We start from the raw sequence: 20,477 nt of genomic DNA, 5'->3' as shown, positions 1-20,477 counted from the left end.
ATTTTTCTGTGCTAATCAATCCAAAGCCAAAAGTTCTGAGACGGAAACATTGCAGACGTTCGTGAGCAGTGACGTAATTCCGGTGCTGAAATGCATCTAGCGCCTCTGATTTGTGTGTGGCCAGGCATGGAGGAAACAGTGGATCACAGTGAGGAGCTGTTCTGAATCCGGAGTGGAGGTTCAGCTTGGTAGTACTTGTGTTCGAGTCCCGCCTGGGTCCATCCTCTGCAGATCGGAGTCACGGTAAGAACAAATAAATTTAAACTCACGCTAACTTCTAGCACCAGGGATTTTCCTGGGGCTAAAGGGCGGCCGGCTGGTAGGACTGACAATCTCACCGCCTTCTGTTGACACGATTGTCACAGCCCTATGGGCCTCCACGGCCTCTTACAGGGACAACTTTACCCGTTTTAATTCGATACCTTATTTCCTCGGCCCCTCTTGTCAAGGCAGTAACTTATTAACTAATTTATCTGTGCTTGTTACTGAATAAAACTGCAGCCATAAAGACCCAGTTAGTGACATGACACGACGCTGGATCACGTGGACGGTTTCTTGTGATTTGTTTTATGAAGCTGTCATGTCGAACTGTAAAGAGTTGAGTGAGTTGTCCCCATGTTTAATTAATTAAGCACCACGCCATGAAGATACAAGGGGGAGTGGAGGTAAAGCTCCACCATTCTTGATCTTGGCACTAGATGAAGACGAGCGTTCAGCTTCACGCCCCGGGACGCTTTACTTCCGGAGAAAAGAACCCCTGGCACCATCTGAACAGGAGGCTGGGTGGGCCCCAGAGGCGTCCTGGACGCTATGGAGAGATGAATGGGAAGGGATCTGGTAGTAAGAGGTCGTTTCCTTATCTGGTTTTCCCAGCATCTGCTTGGGACTAGAGGTAAATGACGAACAAGATTTGAAATGTGGGCCTCCCGAACACGAGGGAGGGGTGCCAACTGTTGGACCACATCTGTCGGTGTTGCTCGTTTGCATGATAATGGCTCTATTGTTCCAGATCTCGCAAGTTTGCCTTCGGCGTATTCGCGTGTGTCGAGCCACGGCGACCGTGCTTGTACCTGGCCGGGAGCAGCGAGGCAGACACGCAGCGCTGGATGCGACACATCCGGGAACTACTGAGGCCGCCGCGCGGCAACGGGGCAGGTAAGCCCGGGTGGGCACTGTCCCATGTCTATATCCTGAGCCCCATGGATCCAGTCCGCATCCCATCCTATATTTCTAACATCCATTTTATTGTTGTTATCCTCCCACCTATGTCTCGGTCTAAGTAACAGTCTCTCTACTTCAGGTCTTCCTATCAAAACCCTTCATACATTCCTTCTTTCTCCCTCGTGTGCTACATGCCCTTCCCATCTGGTCCTCCTTGGCTTGATCATGCTAATAATATTTGGTGAGAAGTACAAGTTATGAAGCTGAACATTAAACAGTTTGCTCCAGCATCTTAGCGTTGCATCCCTCTTTGGCCCAAATGTTCTCCTCAGTAACCTGTTTTCAGTGCAGTCAGTGTTCTTCTCTTAATGTGTAGCACCAAATTTGACATCCATACAAAACCAGAGGAAAAATTATAGTTTTGTATCTTCTAATCTTTACATATTTCGACAGCAGATTGGAAGACTGAAGGTTTGACTCTCAGCCAGGACACTGGCTATTTGGACTGAGGTTTTTCACAGTTTTTCTCAGTTCCTTGATACAAAAGCGGCAGGACTGGCCACAACTGCTTCAAATTCATCCCTCAGTCTACTGATTGACACTGCAGTCTCAGATATGGGCAGCATTGTAAAATATCCCTTCCAAAAAAGATCTGTGTCACTTAGGAATATGCAACTGTCAGAATTCCTGTATATTCTAATGAAGTCTAGATATACTTTGTCTGAAACATCTCTGAGGGTACAACATACATTCAGTAGGCAACCTTATGGATAGGAAGTCCTGTGTGTTCAACAGGATCGCTGGTATGACAACTTTGGTTACCATTGTGATGAAAACATAATAATTTTCTAATGATTATGTAAACTCGAAAGTGTTCTATAGATTGACAGGACTGGGTTTGAGGTTTTCACAGTGGTGACTGTGTAGGGGATATAATGCTGTGTAGTCCAGCAAAAGTCAGCTGACATTTCGGAGGAACATACTGCTTCCATCTTCAGGGCTGAAAAGTAAGCCAAGCAAGAAACCAGATTTAGAATATAGAGACAATATTTTCCTGTGGCTCGTCTGTTGACTTTTGCTGGACTACACAGCATTATATCTCTTTGCTATCACCGAAACTTTCTTTCTGCAGTAGAAAGGGGATTCCCAGTTTCCTTCATTGATAACGGTCACTCCCGCCTGGCAGGCCTGATGGGGGTGTATGGCAATATGGTGGTGGGGGCAGACTGCCTCACTCTGTATGACCCAAGTTCAGAAGCACTTCTCTGCTCATGGAAATGGCAACAGCTGCACCAGTTCCACCTCTCTGCCACCGAAATCAAGGAGGACGAGAATAAAATCTGCGTCATTCACACCAGCAGGTAATTCAAGTGCATGTGTACCGCTTGATCTTGGTTATCCTGCCTCACTTCTTTCAAGGTCTTCCTCAGCTACTGGCCGTGAGGAGCAATACAAAGGGGGTGTAAATCTCTCTGAAATATTGACATGGGACAAACTTCCCTAGATTAGTAAACATGACATATGAAAATTCCCTTTCCAGTCCATGCTTATATGATTTATTGGTAATGAAATTAAGTAAAATTGAATAGAATCGTGTACAGCACGAATACTTTTATGGAGCTAGAATAGCTCAGTTGGTATAGTGACTGCGCTATGGGTTGGATGATTAGGGTTATATTCTCAGCAGGGGCAATAGATTTTTCTCTCCTCTATAGTGTCCAGCTGGTTCTGGGGGCCATCCAGTGGGTATGGGGGGGAGTGGTGGGGACGTGAAGCTAATCACTCACCTACATCCAGTATCAAGATCAGAATAATGGAGCTATACATCTGCTCCCCCATGTCTTCATGGCATGGTGCTTAATGACATATTTAAGCAAAAGAATAGTGTTATGTTTAGTTGTTCGTTGACTTCATTCTTAATTTCTTATTTTAGGGACTTCCCCCCCCCCCATTTTTGAGTTGGATTTATTAATTTCTTCGACCGCCTCTGTGGTTTAGTGGTCAAAGTTTCTGGCTGCAGATCCAGCAGTTCCGGATCGATTCCCGGCGCTACCAGATCTGAGAAATAGTGGGTCTGAAACGAGGTCCACTCAGCCTCGTGAGGATAATTGAGAAGGTATTTCAAGGAAATAGCAGCTTTGAAACCGAGATTAACGACCGTGGGGATCCATTGCACTGACCACGAGACCCTCTATCCGCTAAAGTTGGCACTAACTTCACCGACAAGTGGCGATGGCTCGGTTGGTATAGTTCGCTTGTGGACTACAGGCCACGGAGTTTGTTTCTGTTTGTTTGATGCAACAGAAATCAGCATAGCTCTGATTAATGTAATCAATATGAGGATTCTTGCTGAGTTGGACATGAAGCCGATTATCAGCATCTAGTGGAAAGGCAGATCTACCAAGTTTGTTCTGCTGTTTTTTTACTGCAGAAAGGGGGCAATTTTCACTGAAGTTTAAATGTCTGTTAACTACCCTGACTGTATTATCCAACACTTCCTTTGAAATCATACAATACTGAAAACAGTTCTTGTATCACAGACTTTCTATCATGTCAAATTTAAATTTTCCATAACTCTAGCAGTTGATACAATATCTTAAAAACAAAATTAATGAACCTAAGGATCGACAATGGCAAGGATACAATCTGGCATTCAAACCAGCAGTTATTTCAAACTGCATCTGCTCTAGAATTAAGGCAGGGATAGTGGGGCATTGCCCTGGACACAAAATGGGGCACAGAACTCCACCATCCCCTCAACAAAATGGCCACCATTTAGTCTTAAATTTGTTTTGTTTATTAATACTTAAAGAGATTTACAGCTGATTCAACAGCACTGCTTATATACAACAAACACAGCAAACTACAAAACACATTCATAATTTAAGAACTATATTTAAATTTATTGTCTTAATTTTTGTTAGTTGGATTTGCTGCTCTTCCTTCAGAACTCAAAAATGTACTGCACAGCCGGTGAGTGTCTCTGAGTTCCTTGCAGTTGTCTTGACATTTCTAACCTACTGTTCTGTTACAGTGAGTTCTGTGCGGGAGCAGGGCAACTCCACGTCTTCTGTCCCCAAGCTTCGGAGCTGCTAGATCAGCTGCTGACAAATGGCAGAGTCCGACGCCTCATGTCCTCTCCGTTACCCTCACCACCACCCCTGCGTCATGGTGCCAGGCGCCTGAGTCGCAGCGAGAGCGATCTGCGCTGCTTCAGAGCTGATGAGTTCAGTGCACTAGGCAGTCCAGGACAACCCTGCCACTTTCTGAGACACAAGGGTGTCCTGGAGAGATCGCACAGTAGCTCCAGGGCTTCAGCCACTTCAGACGATTATGTGCAGGCCATTGGGGGCAAGGTGAGGACATTTCATGGGGGCAGGTTTACCATGCTGTGTGCAGCCTGAAATGAGGACAAGATGGGAGGTTGTACATACTTCTGTCTCAACCTGTTTCATCAACAAAACCACCGAACAGATTTTGATGAAATTTGGTATTGATGCGTAAACACTAAGAATTTCAGAATTCGATTTTGTTTCATATTGGTACAATATATTGAATTACTTGAAGTATAAGATACTNAGTAAACACTAAGAATTTCAGAATTCGATTTTGTTTCATATTGGTATAATATACAGCATTGAAAAACTAAGTACATAGTGCAGAGAAAAAACTAATAAAATTTCAGAGAACAGGCTTCATCATAGATGGAATCTTAAAAATATTCTAATGTTTTAATACAAGATAAGACCACTTAATTCAAAATGATCAGAGAGTCTGAAGAACAGAACCTGGTGCAGGTTGCCAGCAGTCTCATCTCAGCTGGCCTGGGCCTCTTGTTCTCTACGCCGGCCTGCAGCGAGGCAGACACCGAGTCCTTGCATGAGTACCAACAGGTGGGGAGCCTGGACAGTGACGAATATGATGACGAGTCTGGGGACAACTCTCGACCAACACGGAGGGAGTCGGGTGTCTCTGTAGCATCTGGCATATATGAGGAGATAGCAGATGGAGACGAAGAGCACAGCGCTAACCATTATGAGAATCCTGCTGCCTTGCGATGGGGTAGAGCTGCTGAAGATAGAAGCAACTCTCCCCCACCACTACCACCGAGGAAGCAGAGACTCCGCTTCACAGACAGGTAGGTACAGGGCAGGTCCTTGAACTTAATGCCATAACAGTCGTTCCCTCAACTACATTGCATGTGAGCCTTAGTGGGCCATGAAGCTGATCCCAACTACACAATGTGAACGGAACTCCAAGCCTGCTTTTTGTGGCTAACTCCATGGATCTGAGTTCTTCTTGAGAAGTCACCAGTTGCGCAGCTACTTAAGAATTTCCCAATATTTTATGGAACCTGGAAGTTCATTACCATGTTCACAAGAGCCTTACACCAGTTCTGATCCTGAGCCAGATTAATCCAGTCCATACCACCTCTCTAGATCCATTTTAATATTATCCTCTGACATATGTCTATTCTTCCTAGTGGTCTACTTTCTTCTGGTTTTCCCACCAATATCCTATGTACGTTCCTCTTCTCCCCATGCATGCTACATGCCCTGCCTATTTCATTCTCCTTGACTTTATCATTTTAATTGCACTTGGTGAAAAATACAAGTTATGAAGCTCCTCATTATGCACTTCCTTTCTTGCTTAAGGATTACAAATGGTACGAGTCTAGAGCATTACTGCTACACCACCCTGCTTGGTTCCATGTTTCATTGCAGCTTATTACACAGGTCGTGAGCTTTCCTGTCACTGTGAGATGACTCTATCACCCAGTTCCTGAACTGCTTGGGTGTTACAGGAGCACCCATGACGATGTGGGCAGAGAGTTGTGCTATAGGACACCTCCCATGCTGGCACCACACTGGCGCCATGGAACCTACCCTGTAGCTGCAGCTTCCTCAAGCTTGCCCGACTTTGTGCGGTGTCTGCAGCCTCGTTCCGCATGGGGAGGCGACACTATACCCCAGCCAGAGCCTGACTACCTACCCATGTCACCTGGTCCAGTGAGGGTTGTGGCTGAGGAGCAGCATTACACCGTCATGGCGAGCGTCAACACCACATGACATTGGTGTCATGTGATGGACCATCAGCAAATTGAACCAGAGCGCCAAACTACATGTCACTTTGAAAATCACTTGTCATGACACACAGTCATTGGATAACAAGCATTGCTGTCATGACATTCCACTGCGCTGCTGTGACATGACATGACATTATCAACATTGTTATAGCTGTTTTTAAAGGCTCCTGTTTTGGAACAAGAATGTTCATATTCATTGGTCACTGACATACGATGAACTCTTTAAACACTGAACATGAAAAGTGTCTGTCCACCCATTCAGGTGCCTAGATGGCATTCCAAGTCACATTCTTGTGTTAAGAGTTCCTGAAAAGGCGTAAATCTGTTAAAATCTCAACATTACTTTTTTCCCCACCATCAATACTCTCTTACCTTATGTGTCAGCCAGTATGAACTCATGATTTTGGATATTATCCAAAATGTTTACATATATTTTTACTTTCTCATGTATATAACACATGAAAAGTATTGTGATGCTGAAAAAAATTAATTTATTTATTTTAACAGAGTCACATCCTTTCAGCTCCTCTGAATATGAAGAAGTGGGTTTTTAGAATGCTGCTTTCATGTGTCCCTCACTATCATCTGAGCAGTTCAACAGATTTTATTTATGAAGAAAGCAGTCTTCTGGGATTTGGCACTGTGTATATGTGGTGTTAACTAACGTTTCGGAGGAACGTATCGCCTCCATCTTCAGGGTAGAAGAAAGAATATAAGAAATCTGCAAGCGAAGAGACCGTGAGAACCGGAATCTTACACAGATTTTATTTATGTTTAGTATTTAAGAGTTTATGGTTGATGTCCTGTGAATATGAACTTCTAGCTCCAAAAATAGGAGCCTTTCAAATGGACCCCAAAAGGCAAAACTGTGATTTCCTTGAAAACACCTGCAAGGATTTGGTTGAATTTCACTAAGTTAGGCATACTATTGCCCTAAGTAAAATTTCAAGGGCAGTATCTTCAGTGAAGATGCAATACTCATACTAGGGGTCCAAATGGTTATGCAATTATGTATGTATCATACTTTGCATAACAAGTGACCAGTGGTGGTCTACTGATCTACTGTTTGTTTGCAAGGTAATGTAGTCTTTGTCAATTGGGTACGTGCAGTGTGTTGGTAACAAAAACATTATGGCTAACACCTTCCCTGACATAGTAATGATGATGGAATCATGTCACTAAGACGCATAAAGAGGCAGATAGTGAGACGATGTCCGAGAGAGGGGACCTACACTTTATACAGGCTCCAGAAATTCATCATGCTAACAAAGTTCTACCTTCATCAGAGGTGGAGGAAAGGAAAGCCATGGAACAATCTGGCCAGGCTCAAACCCAAGACCTTTGACACAGATGACTAGCATTCTGTCAGGTCCTAGTTTTTAAGTATGCTTTCCTCTAACTGGAATTTGGTTCATGATGCCCTTATGCTGCTACTGAGCACACTGAAAAGGATAATGTATTGTTCGACCGTTGAGCAGTGCTGTGTTGGTAGTGGTGATAATGAGAAGTGTTGTTGTATCAGCTACAGATGATCTGAACATGTTGAAAGAGGAAAGTCCGTGACATAGCTACAAATTATATGGCAGTACTGATACATGTACATAACTCTAGTAAGTGCATGACAGCATCCATCAGACTTCATTTGCTTTGATAATTTGGGATACTGTATCATGTACTGTACATGGGTGTGAGGGCACAAGCCTGGTGTCTGACCCCCCTCCCCCAATACAATTTGAAAGGTGGGAACTGATAAAAACAATGAAATATACCAAGTATTAATACCAAAAATTACAGTGATTTAAGGAAATTGTTCTTATAATCTGAATATTGTAGGATGGCCAGTGAAAATAGCCTTAAATGATTTACAGAGAACTTTATAAAAAAAATTTAAGGACATTTTCTGCTCCCCCTCTGCATAAAATCCCATCAGTGCCCATGATACTGTAACCAGTTGACCCCCCTGAACTGAGCAATGTTTTGTGTTCATTTTGTGTTCACTTGTTTTCCTTTATACAGGCTGAAGATACCAATTAAAAGTTTGATTACAAAAAATCTAAAGCAATGAATTAATCCTCCAGTGCATAGTCCCATGCTGTATGGCTGCCCTATCATCTGTTGCATCTGCTTTAGGCACTCCCAAGTGTCTGCCTGTTACGTGTTCGTTGCGGAAGCAAAATATGAAATCATGGCATGGTGAGGCTGTCTGCAAAACTTCATGTTTCATCTTCCAATTATCCGGTGCATTTTCATGGGTGATGGAGAACTGTAATTCCTACTAGACATGAAGTTCAAAGCAAATGTTACATTTGAAAAACAATCTCTCATATAAATGAATTGAACATTTTATAAACCTCATCAGACCCTATTACTTTTATCTGAAACATTTTTTGATGTACATCACATTTAATGAAATAACAAGAATAATTTCTGGCTCTGTTTAATGTAAAAAGTCCGTTAGAAGATAAACCAAATTAGTGGAACCTTATGACAGAGGAACATGGACAAGACAATGATTATGACAATTTTAAGAGAATAGATGTTTAAAACAGAATGGTTGAAACAGCTGTACATAAATAATAATAATAAAGTGAAATAACTTCATAAAGGGACACTGACAGAAACATCCACAGAAGAACACATAACTTCATAAAGGGACACTGACAGAAACATCCACAGAAGAACACACAACACCTCCAAATTCTATATTATAAAAGAAATATTATGATACAGATATCACCCCAAAATGGAAAATGGCAACCTACAAAGTATATTTTACAGTGGTATTATAGTCAGGGTGACCAAAGAATTCTCACAGGGGTGGACATAAGAGTCGCTAGGAGCTGACAGCTTGTTCCCCAACTTTAAAATCCTAACCTACCTGCAGGCACTCCTTCACAGTACCATAAAATGAATAATCAAGCAATTTCTGTGGACAAGAGGGGAAGTGGGGGGAAGCAAGCCGGTAGAGTACAAACCATGAGATCCTTTTGCCCAGCTCCACTATAGCACACTGGTGTCAAAACATCCCCTACAAAGAGAAACAAAAGCCAAGTCAAGTCCAAGCAGTGGATGTAAAATTTTTTTATAAGTACTGAGGCAAAGCAATAGGTGATAGGATTAGAAATTAAATTTTTTGACAAGTTGGAATTCAGAATTTTTAAATTGAATTATAAGAAAAATTATAGTGGTCTGACCATGCAAAGAACAGACAGAACAAGGATACCAAGAAAGGGTGAAGTGAACTTAAATTGGGGCTTTATTAATAAGGGCCCACTACTGAGCATATGATTACCCTGACGTTTTTCTACTAAACACCAAACCAAAACGAAATTCTGTAAGCATAATGACATAGCACAGAGAGGGTGCTTACTGTACAAAAGACAGGAACACTAACAACATTACAATTACATTTTTTTAAGTACCCTCCACATAAAGGGCATAAACTTAAACAAATCTGGCATGTTGAGTTCATACTTCACACGCAGAATGCCTTGGTGGAATTAAATGAAATTTGGTACTAGAGGGAGTGAAAGGTAGGTAAAGGTGAAGTCGTCTCTGTGCTTAATTAAGCATCATGCCATGAAGATGTATAGGGGAGTGAAGGCACAGTTCCATCATTCTTAACTTTGCACTAGATATAGGTGAATGGTCACCTTCTTGCTCCAGCCACCTTACCCTCAGCTTAGAGGCACCATCAAGGTTTGGGAATATGTTGACAGCTATCTATATGCTGTGAGAGGTTCGTCCATGCTAAACTCTGTATTATATGGCTCTGCAAGTAGAAAGGCAAAGTTTAGAAGCCTGCTCTCTGCTCAAGAGCAAGCCAAGCACTAAGCTAGCAGTTGCAGTGACAAGCGGCCCTCGAACGATAGTTGAAGGGACCGAGGTTCAGTGTTTTAGTAATGGATTTTAATATGAAAGGTTACTTAAGCCAAAACAATTCCAATTATATGCCCATATTTATGGGCCCCTAACGTCATGGCTTACTTTGCTTGTGCCTAAATTCAGCATTGGTTGTAAGCAAATTTGCCACGGGCTGATTAATTAAGACTGTGAGGTCTTGGGTAAGTAAATCTGTGGTACCCAATTTGGGTTTGCACCGGCTCACAACCCTATGGACCTCCACGACCTGTTATAGGGATAGTTTTACTTTATTTACCTACAGGATAGAAGACAGAGGAGGCAGGAGAATTCCTAAAAAAATATCAGTCCCTGTCTACCAGACCGCTTGGTGTCACATCGCTGAGGGCCAAAATCTTGACTCACTGACATGAGATCATATCTCAAAATTACAACAGACCTCAGTGAGGCCAACCAGCCACTGGTCCAAGAATTGGAAACAGGAGTTTTGAAATGAAGCACAAGTCCTAACCATTCTGCTGCAACATTTGGCAAGGTCAAACAGTCATGTCACATGTTGAAAACTAAGCAGGCAAATACACAGCTAAGGTTCTGCACTGCCGTTACTTTTGACATACATGAGTTTCCAAACTCAGGAATAGGATAATAAGCATAGGAAAGTAGAATGAGTGTGAACACAATGCTTGAATTAGTGGAAGGACATCATTACTAAGTCAAAACGTGGACTTCCTCAAACAAGGTATGAGGGCACATGAATAAGTAAGTTACAAATGGATATAGAACTTCAACAAATAAAGAGTACTGATTTGAGAAATGCTTTTATTTCAAACACAATCTCCCTGTACACTGAGACACTTGTCCGACTGTTTCACAAGCCCCTGAAAACCAGCAGCATAACATTCTCTGGGCTGCTGTCGAAATCATACAGTGACTTCCCTTTCTACAGCTTCATTGTCGGGAAAATGTTCAGCCGAAAGATGATGTTTAAGAGGGCCAAACAAGTGGAAGTCGCCTGGAGCAAGGTTGGGGCTATACGGAGGATGCTCGAGGACTTCCCACTTGAAATTTCACAGCATCTCATTGGTCTTGTTGGCAGTATGGGGATGCATGTTGTCATGCAAGAGCAACTCGCCTTTGGTGAGGAGTCATGATTCTGACAGCAGGCCAAAGAATTTTATGTTGCTGGTTTTCAGGTGCTTGTGAAATGATGGGACAAGTGCCTCAATGTACAGGGGGATTAGGTTGAGAAATAAAAGCATTTTTCAAATTAGTGCTCTTGTTTGTTTAAGTTCTATATCCATTTCTAACTTACTTATTGACTTACCATCACATATGACAAGAATGGGGAGGAACAGCAATAGGTAAAAAGGTAAAGCTATCCCTGTAACAGGCCATGGAAGCCCCTAGGGTTGTGAGATGGTAAGACTCCCACATTTTCTAGATAATTGGCTGACAGATGAAAGTGAGGAACAGGAACAGAAATAGTTAAAAACATCTCACCTACTGAAGAAAGTCGTCTTCTGGGTTTTGGTGCCGTGTATTCTTCGTTTTGGCTGACGTTTCTGAGGAATGTCGGCTACTGCTCTCTGCATTCACAAGCCATTCACCTGCTCTGAAGATGGAGGCGATACGTTCCTCCGAAACGTCGGCCAAAACGAAGAATACACGGCGCCAAAACCCAGAAGACGACTTTCTTCATAGTCATCGCCGTGAAAACCTCAAAACTTACATATCTTACCTACTGTTTCAGTTTGTTTCCAAATCTTGGAATTCCTAAAAAAGGAAGATGAGAAACAGAGCGGAACGGGTACACCATCACAACAGAATATACGGATTCCACCTCCAAGAATCATGTCTTTATGATTCCAACCATCACAAACAGAAGGGCAGTAAAAGAGTAGGAACAGTATTACCAATATTACAACGTATTATATTGCTCCAGTATGGAAGAAACACAAACACAATGTCCAGCTTCTGTACAAGTCACAATACAATTGAATATAGGAGCCAAGGTTCTCACCCATAAAAGGCAGAAGCCTCCTTAAACACAATTTTACTCAAGACACATCACACCACAATACGTAATAAAAATATAGAAAACAAGGACAGATACATACTTAAAGAATTCCCATATGATGGTCAAATACAGAGACAAAGTACATCATATTACTTCCTTCATCATAAATAGAAGGGGGGGGGGAAAGGCCACTGCCTCTTAACAAGTAACATATTAGCAGATTTATCCAAAAATGGCAACTGATCTGATCATACTTATTTAAATACTGTAATTAGATTTAATGCCTACACAGTCTGCATATATGACACCCAAAGTAAGATGCACTGCAAGAGATTAAACAACAAACCTATTTCGAGCGATTGACATGACGACCATGCTGTAACTCAGGCTAGGAGTCACTGTGGTCTCTGCCATTACAAAACTATTCCACCAGCTACACTGACTGGCTCGTCTTACTCACACATGATGTCAAACATATAACACAGAATATGCAATGTATATTATTACACCACCATCCATGTGTTTAAATATGTGTAGAAAACGATTATATACAAAACTGATTTACAGTTCTTTGCACAGCTTATGTCTACAAATCTATGATGATACATTAAAAAAATAAATAAAACCAAGAGAGCTTACTATGTTTAGGTGGGAGAGAAAAAATGTACATGAAAAAGTTATGTACACACAGCGTAGCATTTTATTCCTGCTTCAGTCACCATATCCACACAACTGTTTCAGTCCTCCCGAAGCAAACAAGACCTTCTGATTCTGTTGCCGAACATTCAAACAAGGTTAGTAGCAACATATGCAACGCATTATATTCTTTCTATGTCGACAAGTTGTCTGGTTTCCTAAGGCATAACTACAGCGTGCCTTTTAATCAAATGGAAGCATGAAGAAAGCAGCCTTCAGGGTCTGCTTGTACCGGTTCTCACGGTCTCTTTGCTCGCGGATTTCTTATTTTCCTTCTACCCTGAAGATGGAGGCAATACGTTCCTCTGAAAAGCCGGTTAACACATTTACATGGTGCCACATCCCAGAAGACTGCTTTCTTCATAGTCACCGCTGTCAAAACCTGAAATCTTACAAATGGAAGCATAATTTATATACAAACTTTAACAGAATCACAATGGGCTTATAATCAAATTAATATTTTCACTGGAAGCAATGGCTAACTGATGTCTTACGAAGGTCATGAAGTTGTTCCTGGATATTTTTAGGGGTAAACATCAATATATACTTACATGACTGTTACCACACATGTGGTGGGAAATCCAACGACTTTATAAAATAGAATAGCCTCAAATTGTATATGCTTTGGGTAGTAGGTTATAAATTATCGTTTGTAATGTTCATAATGAGTTAAGTGCAAGAATGATTCTGTAACTTACATTATTTAAAATACTTTTTATGTAATATAAATATAATTTTTAATCTTAAAAAAAATTTTTTTTTAACTACATAACCCAATTTTCCTTGCATAAAGTTTCAAACTGAACTTACTCATTCATAAGATGTACAACAACAACAACCTCTTTCTGATGCCATATTTCTAATGGAGAATCTTACAAATGATCAAACATCTCCTGTTCTCCTGAAATTTCCATTCCCCTTGCACTGGATCTCAATTCAAATGAATAAGATTAGAGAAAGGAAAAGAGGACTATGTTTGTCAGGGTTGCATCGTGGTGTAGGACCCAGACAACCACATTCTTCAGTCATCAGTGTGAGAACCTCAAATCCAACAGATGAAAGAAAGTTCATTTTTTAATAAGACACTACTGCTAATGATGAACTAAGGACATGAAATTAACAGCTTCTATATTCTTGTAATTAGACAATAATACTTGTCCTACAACAACAACAAACAGGATGTGGAACTTATAATGGTGAAAAGCTATGTTTCGAATCAAATATGCGTGGGAAATATCAAAAGTGATTTGAAAATTGTGATGTTGTTACTGACTCAGAAATGAAACATAGGAGAATTCTGCATAATGCATAAAATTCTTCTGTAGCACAGTGTTCTATTTATAATTATAAAAGTATTAATTTGCAATTTCTCTGAAGTCTCTGGACCCTCACTCCTTATGCTTAAATTATGATGAGTGTAGTTACCAAAAACTATGTACTATTTGTACTATGACAATAAAAATCCCAACAAATGTAAACTTGAAAAGAAGACTCTCCTTGTCTGTATCAGTGTATGTTCTACTGCCACTGGGTGTACCCCCAATTGCAGTAAAATAATAATAATTCACAACAACTGGGAATCTTGAGCCCACATCTCAACCACATACAATCCAACAATTCACAGAACTGTTTGCAGTGGAGGAGTACAATTTACATTTACCAAAAACATCCTTTATATGCCTGAACAACTAAAATATTCATGCCAAAACAAGTTGAAAGACAATTTTTGTTTATACATAGGTCATACTGAAAGTCATGAGCAACAATATTTTGTAAAGTAATATGCTTTATTATTGACAAACCAAATACACCACCTCAATCTACAGACCTTTCTTTATTTTTCCACATAATTGCCACTTCTTTGTACACACTTCTCCCAGCGTTCTGGGAGTTTGAAAATTCCCCTTCTGTAAAATTCCGTTCCAGCCATCTGAAGACACTGACACACTGCTTTCTGAATTCAGCGTGCTTATGGAAGTGTGTGCATGGGTGCGAGCAGTGTTTGAAGATGGGTGAAACATTTTAAAGATGGGAACACCAGCATCGAGAATGAGCCTCGGAGTGGTCGTCCTCGAACAGCCTCAACTGAACGGAACAAGGAAAGAGTGGATGAGATCATTCAAGATGACAGGCTTGTGACTGTGGACACAATAGCCCGAAAACTTGGAATAGGGCACAGTGCAGTACAGGAGATGATTGAAAGCTTGGGCTATAGGAAAGTTTGTGCTCATTGGGTCCCGCGGTTATTGACCGAAGACCACAAAGGTCAGTGAAAAGCCATCACCTCAGAACTGCTGCAGAGATATCGACATGAAGGCAATGATTTTTTGCTCTGTATTGTGACAGGTGATGAAAGCTGGTTTCACCATTTCGAGCCTGAAACGAAACGGCAGAGTATGGAATGGCACCATTTGCATTCTCCATCAAAAAAGAAGGCAAAGACAGTGCCATCAGCTGCGAAGGTGATGGGCACAGTCTTCTGGGATGCAGAGGGGTTTATTCTGGCCGAATTCCTGGAACCTGGGCAAACCATCAATGCTGCTCGTTATGTCCAGACGCTGCACAAGCTCCGTCGTGCATTGCGCGATAAACGTCTGGGACGAAACATCATCATCCTGCATGACAACGCTCGCCTCCACGCCGCTCGCCTCACATTGGAAGCAATTGCAAAGATGGGGTGGGAAGTTCTTCCACACCCCTCCTATAGCCCTGATCTGGCACCCTCCGACTACCATCTTTTCGGATTTGTGAAGGATCAGCTGCGTGGACAACGTTTTGAGACAAGGGAGGCAATTCAGAAAGCAGTGCGTCAGTGTCTTCGGATGGCTGGAACGGAATTTTACAGAAGGGGAATTTTCAAACTCCCAGAATGCTGGGAGTAATGTGTACAAAGAAGTGGCGATTATGTGGAAAAATAAAGAAAAGTCTGTAGATTGAGGTGGTGTATTTGGTTTGTCAATAATGAAGCATGTTACTTTACAAAAAATTGTTGCTCATGACTTTCAGTACGACCCTCATAAAGTCAAAATTTCAGTGTTTACATTGTTCAGAATCGCAATGCACAAAACTGACAAAATTTCTCTCAGTTTAATGTTGAAATCCTTTGTTCCCAAAACAAACTTTAAATGTGGACTTGACAGAAAACGTAAAAAAAAAAAGAAGTAATTTATGGTAGTATGGGGAAAATTTTCACACAACAGTATGGCATCATATATATATATTGGTTTATGATTTGGAGAACTCTAAACATATGCTACATTATTCCAAAATAAACTATTATACATTTTTTTAATGCATCAGGAAACAGATGTGGGTTTGTAGCAGATTTTGGAATGAGTATCACTTGGTTCAGTCTTCCTTGAAGCACTGCTTTTAACAGTTTCCACTGTGATACAGTGAAGCACAGTCAGCCCATTGTTCCACTCTGGCAAGACATCATTTACCCATGCGTACTAACTAAAGATACTGTCCTGCAATTTGATGGTGGTAGTAATACTGACAATATTATGCCCTAACTTTAGCTTACCTTTCAAACTGGCAGAGCCATACAATGTCTACAAACATCAAATTAACTAACGCTTCATCTGGACTGAAAACATACGCGTAACACATGTACATATGGCGAACAATAATTAAATAGGGTATGTATATATAGTTCACCTTTCAAACATAAAGAATGTAATCTGTGTTCCATAATCTCCAAGTTCTTAGTATACATACTGACAAAGTTACCACAGAACATTATGATAATGTATATGAAATTTTCAGATTTATGCTTTAACATAACCGCAAAATGTAAAGTGTAATATACAAGACATCAGACACCTCAAACTAATTAGTAAAAATTTATGCTTCATTCTGAGACATTGGAAGTTAAAAATACTGTTAACTTCTCATATCCCCAAAAATCTCCTGCATACATTGGAATAACGGGTGCCTTAACTGTCAAGCACAGACAGCCATATTTTAATATATATTTCTGTTGTTGGATTTGATATATATATTTCATTTGTTTAAGCCGTCACAACAAAAGGCCTCAAACAACACAAATCCCAAAGAGTGACTGGCTGCCTGTAGTAAATAACATGGAACTTGAGAATCCAATTTCTAACATAAATATTACTCTTACAATACCTACCTTGGCAATTCTCAATGCATTCGTAATGTTCCAACCTTCCTTCAGAGCATACGGGATTGAAACTTATTGTAGAAGTTCAAATCTTTACATTGCAAACAAGTCCTTTTTGCTTGACTTCAAGATCACTTATAAAAGAAACCTGTAACTTCAAAACACCATAACTTTCATCATCCTACTGACAGTAGTTTTCTATTCCTTTCTGTACAAATGGCAGTGAAGGACACAACAATTCATTATAATTTGAATGCCAGTTACATGTATTTCCCTCCCTTTGCATAAAAAGAAAAACTTAATATGTTAAAACAAGTTCCTATTTAAAAGCTGAAAGTGTGACAGGATATTGAGCTAACTTACTTTTGTCTTGTAATACTCCATTTTGTCATGGCCTTCTCTACAAAGAGAAGCATCTCATGACCTCCCTAATTCTACTCAAATACACTCTGTTTTTACTAACAAAAGGATACTCTTGGAAATCAGCCATTCCAACCAATTCTGGGCTATGTATACATAAGGAACTGTCACTGAATACACAAGCTTCTTAACTGCCAAAATAAAATATATTCCAAGCAGCAACATCCAGGGATCTGAATATTTCTTACTTCAATTAACTGCTTACATTCTATAGCATTTACATAGAAATGTGTACAACCAAAAATGTGATCATAAACCAAATTAAGTGACTACCACTGCTAATAAAACAATATGATTTACCATAACCCTATATGAATAATAATAATAATAATAATAACAAAAAAAAATTCCAAGTCTGATGAATCTGTACCGAAAATAAAGTCTCAGCTAAGTGTGTAAATATCCTTGCCAGTAAAACGTAAGAATTAGGGATGACAGGTGACAAAACTTAGCATGCCTTATTAACGGATGTAGGGGGCAGACCTGTCATTGACAGAACCAGTCCTCCTTAGTGTGGTACCCCTCTTGATCTGATCCATGAGAGATTCGTGACAGATGGTGGGATCAGGTACAGTACGGCTGGCGATGAAATGACGTACCCTAGCTGCCTTGAGCTGCTGTGCTGCCATCTGTTGCTGCTTATGTTGTTGCTGTTGTTGTTGGTGTTGGTGTTGCTGCTGCTGCTGCTGTTGTTGTTGTTGTTGTTGTTGCTGCAATGCTAATTTAGAATTGAGGGCCTGCAAGAAGCCCTGCCCAGGTCCGACCACTCCACGCTGAAGCAATCTACTACTGCTGCCACTTGGACTTCCACCATTATCTTCTGAGTGACGTCGCGAGTTTCTGGGGCTCAATGTTGGGACTAATTTGGCACCAATAGCGGCGATGATACATCCTGAACATTCATTTGCAGACCTTGGCCCCCTGCGATCTGCACTCTGTGAACGGATGCTTCCTGTGTTGCGACGTAAAGCACTGGGACTTGCTGGCGTGTGTTTTAGCTCTGTGAGCGTACGAACAGTCTCTGCGACACTGACACCTGACCCTGCCGCCACTGAAGACCCACCACCACTGCTATTGAGGCTACTGCTGCTACTGCTGCTGGTGCTATCAAGCAGGAATGCTGGTGGAGGGGGCAGATTCTCAAGGCTTCCATTGGCTATGCTCCCCATTCCAGAGGTACCTCCACCAGAATTCTGGCGGACCACAGAACTGCTGGAGATCGATGAAGTTCGACGGATAGGTGGAGGAGGTTTTTGTACTTGAACTGAACAGCGACGAAGAAGTGTGTTCCTCATTGTGTTGCTAGGATACCCTGCAAATAACAAGTTACTGCACTGATGTATGCTACAATACTGTCCGTTGATTTGTTCATCTGCTCCTGTAGTAAGAAAACTGCAGCAGTAATGCATTTGTGTACAGAGACTACAAAATGAGAGCACTTTTATTTACACACCCGCCATTCACACCAGAGGCACACATTACTTAAGGCACCAATATCAAAATACTACAAGTATTATGTTTTTGGACATTATCCATTGTCCTGCCTATTTTCTAAAAAACCATCCTGTTCATTTTTCAAAATACAACGTTTTGGAGACTGGATTCTGTCTCCATCCTCAGGTAGAACCTACTCAGCCGGGGGGGGGGGGGGAAGGAAATTTGGTTCCCTGCAGGATTGCCATATCTGCCTCACACATTCAGTCAAATCAACAATACACATGACACAGCAATCCATCTTCAGTGTTCAATTTTATGCTATTTAGTGACAACGTTTCAACTGCAGGGGTTATATACTGTCATATGACAATGGAGCACTATCAGGAACAGTGAGTATGGAAGGATCTGAAAGGAGATGATTGTGTCAAGGCATTACATGACATTTGCCTCATGTTGTCTCCAGCATGTGTGTAGGTTGAGGAACGGGCTGCCACATAAGGAGGTTCCAAGCAATTTCTAGGCACATACTGACATTCTGCCCCCATCTTCAGGGAAGAAATGTGTAGGTTGAAGAACTGGCTCAGTCATATAGGCTGGGAGAAAGGAAAGTCATCACTGATAGGGAGGGAATAAGGAAATGGAACCCAGCCTGGGGCAATGAAATATGTGGGTAGGGAAACACATCTTTTAAGGGACACATTAAGTTTTCATTATACTTGGGGGGGGGCTGACTATTGACTATGCTCCTTAAACTGGCCATTTCCCCACCTACACCCTTCAGCTCTCAAGAGGGACTCAGCAAGTTCCTCCAAAACACTGGCACACACCTACAAGGTTACATGATGTCACTACCCAGAAAACCACAATCAGTAACAATCATGATTTTTACATTTTCTGTTGCAGATGGATGAAGAAAGCAACTAAAACGCTTAAAAATTATAATTCTCACAGGATTAAACATTAAGATTCCAGTATTCTGGGATGTGACGTACAGTCTACAAGATGATAACACCATTTCAGAGGAACCTGTTGCCTCCATCTTCATGGTACCTTGACTACATGGCTTCACACCCTAGAATATTACCATCTTCAGCAAAATGATAACTGCATTAAAAACGACGTGCATCTCTACAGTAAAATGTGTTTCAAACCACATTTATGACATATTTTGGAGAGTACTCCACTGAAACTATGCATATGGTACATAATATGCTACACGAAGCCAACATACTGAAATGTTACTGAGCACATACCACATTTCTCTTGGGGGGGGGGACAACAACAGGAACACAAGAAAGCAAAATATTTCTCTTCTGTTACTACATGATGCATGCATCTAACTTGTCAATCCTTGCCACTCTTCTCTTTACGATGAAACACCAAACTGCTAGTGTACTGCTAAAAGTGGTTGGGCTTGCCAGCCAGCAGCAGAGCACTGGCAGTGAAAGCATCAACAATGCAAACAAACATAAGAAATATGGTATACACTTCAGTTATGCTAGGAGAGATTTTGGAAAGCAAAGGCAACCTACCTGCGGTGGAGACAGGTCGCCTGCGTGAGCCACTGGTCAGGGCAAAGTCCCCAGAGCGGGGGAGTGTGCAATACTTGCTAGCAGCCTCCAAACTAGACACACTCAACGACATGTCTAGACAAGAAGAGGGGACGAAAC

At 41.3% G+C, this 20,477-nt stretch overlaps 2 protein-coding genes across 8 annotated transcripts in view; one reads left to right on the top strand and one right to left on the bottom strand.

The window, feature by feature from the left end:
- Nucleotides 1–124: 124 nt before the first annotated feature.
- On the top strand, nucleotides 125–6,872 carry LOC111863594 (the record flags this gene model as incomplete). The annotated part of the gene is given in 6 exon segments (XM_023850055.2): nucleotides 125–243; nucleotides 1,010–1,155; nucleotides 2,294–2,522; nucleotides 4,196–4,517; nucleotides 4,959–5,299; nucleotides 5,966–6,872. Coding segments are annotated over 6 exon segments (1,422 nt in total), but the record flags the coding sequence as incomplete, so codon positions are not given.
- A 764-nt stretch (nucleotides 6,873–7,636) lies between these two features.
- LOC111863589 (protein MTSS 2) overlaps nucleotides 7,637–20,477 on the bottom strand; it is an 87,645-nt gene continuing 74,804 nt past the window's right edge. For 3 of the 7 annotated variants that reach the window (XM_023850046.2, XM_023850047.2, XM_023850050.2), the window contains 2 exons: nucleotides 20,340–20,453; nucleotides 17,314–18,682 (listed from right to left, as the gene is read on the bottom strand). In XM_023850046.2, coding sequence (XP_023705814.1) covers nucleotides 17,832–18,682; nucleotides 20,340–20,453 — 965 coding nt within the window. In that variant the 3' untranslated portion in view covers nucleotides 17,314–17,831. Of the gene's footprint in view, nucleotides 10,020–16,959; nucleotides 18,683–20,339; nucleotides 20,454–20,477 lie in introns of those variants that run through there. The other 4 variants (XM_033751119.1, XM_033751118.1, XM_033751120.1 and 1 more) reach the window with 4 other exon arrangements.

Source organism: Cryptotermes secundus, unplaced genomic scaffold (assembly GCF_002891405.2).
Source record: "Cryptotermes secundus unplaced genomic scaffold, Csec_1.0 scaffold57, whole genome shotgun sequence".
Classification (NCBI taxonomy): domain Eukaryota; kingdom Metazoa; phylum Arthropoda; class Insecta; order Blattodea; family Kalotermitidae; genus Cryptotermes; species Cryptotermes secundus.
Note: the sequence above shows the minus strand (reverse complement) of the source record. Positions and strands in the feature narration are given on the sequence as shown.